The sequence below is a fragment of the Phaseolus vulgaris genome, chromosome 3 (genome assembly GCF_000499845.2).
Source record: "Phaseolus vulgaris cultivar G19833 chromosome 3, P. vulgaris v2.0, whole genome shotgun sequence".
Classification (NCBI taxonomy): domain Eukaryota; kingdom Viridiplantae; phylum Streptophyta; class Magnoliopsida; order Fabales; family Fabaceae; genus Phaseolus; species Phaseolus vulgaris.
In genome coordinates, this window is record NC_023757.2 from 24,841,205 (window position 1) to 24,844,350 (window position 3,146).

General features: G+C 49.9%; 1 protein-coding gene across 1 annotated transcript; it reads left to right on the plus strand.

The window, feature by feature from the left end:
- The first annotated feature begins 1,889 nt into the window (after positions 1–1,889).
- LOC137839411 (uncharacterized) lies at positions 1,890–2,672 on the plus strand. Its single transcript, XM_068648528.1, has one exon. It carries the CDS (start codon positions 1,890–1,892, stop codon positions 2,670–2,672), a length of 783 nt encoding a protein of 260 aa, XP_068504629.1.
- Positions 2,673–3,146: the final 474 nt, after the last annotated feature.

Genomic DNA, 3,146 nt, shown 5'->3' on the forward strand with positions numbered 1-3,146 from the left:
TTGCTGCTTTAACCTTATAACTGCCTGGGTCTGCTTTCATTTCTGCATTCTCTGTGTTTTTCTTATTTCTTCGTTTTTCCCTGTTCTTCTCTTTTCCGCGTGGGTAGGATTTTGATAGGGTTTCCTCCCCCTTTGCTTCTTCGAGCCCTCTTTGCTGAACCTTTTCCTTTTCTTCTTTCTTCAGCTCATCATCCATCCATGGCGCGAACAAAAATAACACCCAATCCCCCTCCCCCAAGTGCTCACTACAAGGCCCTCTATTCATGGGCTTCCGACGAGCTATTGAACGAATGCACCAAACTGACCACCGTTGAAGACATAGAGAATCACCTGGGTGACTTGCGGTTGTACAACTTTAACTCCTTCTGCAAAACCCACGATTCTCATATCTCTATTCGTCATGGCACCCCTGGGGAGCCATTTTGTGTGGACGACAGATCCAATGGGGGAAAGTCTTTCTTTTTCCTCTACCAAGCGGTATTCAAACGCATTGGTTTGCGCCTCCCATTCACACCCTTCGAGAGGGAGCTGCTCACAGAGGTCAACGTAGCCCCTGCCCAACTACATCCGAACGGCTGGGCCTTCGTAAGGGCCTTCCAAATCTTGTGTGGGTACCTGGGCATCCCACCATCAGTGAATGTTTTCCTCCACTTCTTTGAAGTAAAAAAGCAAGGGAAAAGTCTCTGGGTGAGCTTTTCCGGGGTTGCTAGCAGGATCCTCTTCACCCATTTCTAAAACTCCTTCAAGGGTTGGAAGGGCAACTTCTTCAGGGTGTGTTGCGCCAAGCACGACCCTACAGCCCTGGATGGCTTTCCCCTATATTGGACGGAGAAGCCCAATCCCACCAAGCCTAAGTCTCTGGATGAGTTGGCCTCTGCTAACAGGGAGGTCTGTCTGGCGTTGGCTGGCCTGAAAGTCACCTTCCACACCCCAACATTGATTTCTCGCGAATTTAAGGCCGACGCTCTCTCTGCATGCTTTGGTAGGGAGTCTCGTCCTTTACTTGTTTTCTTCATATATGATTCTTAGTCATGCTTCTCTCCAATTATTGTGATCAATGTTTGTCTGCTCTAATCTCCATGCGTGTTGTTGCTCTGTAAATTTACTTTAGTAGTAGAATTGAATCATGTGCCTGGCTCTGAGTTCAAATATTGATTACATGCTTTTATGTACCGCCATATACATTTGATACTTCCCCCTAACTAACCTTTTTTGCTGGTTTGCCTTGGTGCAGCATCGGTGATGGATTCTGCGACAAGGGCTGAATTGGCTAGGTCTTTGAAGGCTCGCCTTGGCGCGACGTCCACAAAGGTTGGTGCCTCCCTCACTTCCCCCCTTAAGTCCAATCCACCGGCATCATCACTACCATCCCACTCTTCCGAATCTCCCGATTCCCCCCATTCCCACTAAACACCAAACTCCCCCCTCACCTTACAAACACCATCCATAGCCCAAACACCCCACTCTCCTCCAACACTCCAAACACCTTCCTCACCTCTTCCCATTGTTGCAGTCCCACTGGCTGCAACCAGTGCACCCTCCATAGCCCCTCCCGACAAAGGCAAGAGGGTGCTTGTGGTGTCTTCTGAGGACAACGATTTTGATGTGGGGCCTGCTTATAAGAGAAAGAGGACCAATCGAGTCGTCCACTCGCGCTCTTCTTTGCTCCGCACGGGGGGTCCATGAGGGACAACCTCCCTAGCGCCACGTCTCCTCCATGCCCCACAGTCCAAGATGAAGGGGTGGTGGAGTCTATGCCTTCATCAGCACCAACGCCAGCAACAATCTCAACATCAACAACACCAATGCCGGCCGCCCCGACAACCACCCCAGAACTCATAGCAATTCCCCCTCCCATCATGCAGCTGATGAGGGGTTTTAATGATAAGATGTCGCCGGGTGAACCTTCCGGGGTCCCACGGTCAGAGGGCATGCCTTACTACATGGGTGCCTTCTTGGTCGTGGCCCTTGAGTGGCGTGCCCAAGCTAAGTCCAAAGCTGTCGAGGCACGTGCGCTTCAATCCCTCCGACAGGAAGTGGCTGCCCTGAAGGAAGAGAAGGAGAACTTGTGCCACAGCTGGGCGTGCCAGGAAGAGGTCTACAAAGCCTCTTTGAGAGATGCCCGAGAGTCCAACGCTAAAGCCTGCAAACGGCTCACTAAGCTCCTTAAGCAGGTAACCTCTCTTCAGTCCAAGATCGTCGCCCTTGAAGCGGCGATGCGAACCTCCGAGGCACAACAGAAACTACTTGCTGATCAATGTGCTGCCTGGGGGCAATCGCTGGAGAAGACCGAGGGGGAGCTAGCTGAGAAGATGGAAAAGCTCAACCTTCTTCAAACCGAGCATGATCAGTTTCAGACTGAGCTGAACAGGCTTCAAATGGAGAAGGAAGCTCTTGAGAAGCAGCTAGCCTCTGGCGACTCCACGATTGAAGAGCTGGAGAGGGCCAAGAAGGAGCTCATTGCCGAGAGGGAAGCCCGAGACTCCACCATTGAAAATCTGGAGCGAGCTAAGGGAAAGCTCATTGACAACATGGCTGATATCTTTGCAGAGGGATTCAAGGAGGCCCTAGCCCAAGCCGCCTGCGAAAACCCAAGAGTTGACACCTCCAACTGCAACCCTCTCAACCATATTGTTGATGGGAAGGTCGTTCCCCTCGACCTTGGGGATTGAACCCCACTTAATTAGTCTTCATCTGTAAATTCGTATTTTCTAACATTTGCTCTGTAATTCTGACACTCAACCTTATTTAAATGTTTATTCGAGCTTTAGCTTTGCATCCTCGTGTACTTTTAGCTTATCTATTTTACTGCTTGCTTTACTAAATCAAGGGCGTAACTGGTACTTACTTTCGATGCATCGCTTATTCGCCTTGTCTTTAACTCTTTAGGTAGCACGTGACCTTTTCTTTCCGTTCTGCCCTTCTGAGTAGCGGAGCATACCCTTCTTCTGATCTTTTCACTTAGAACATCACTTGGCCTTCACATCTGCGAGGAATCTTCCCCCTGAAGGCGTCGCCTGCCTCGTCATTGCCCAAGGGCAAAAGAGAATTTAACTTTGCGTATTTTTCTTGTCTCTGATAACTTGTGTTTTTATGCTTCTCCCGCTTGCTCTTCACTTACTTGTTCTTGAGCCCCAAAACACTTA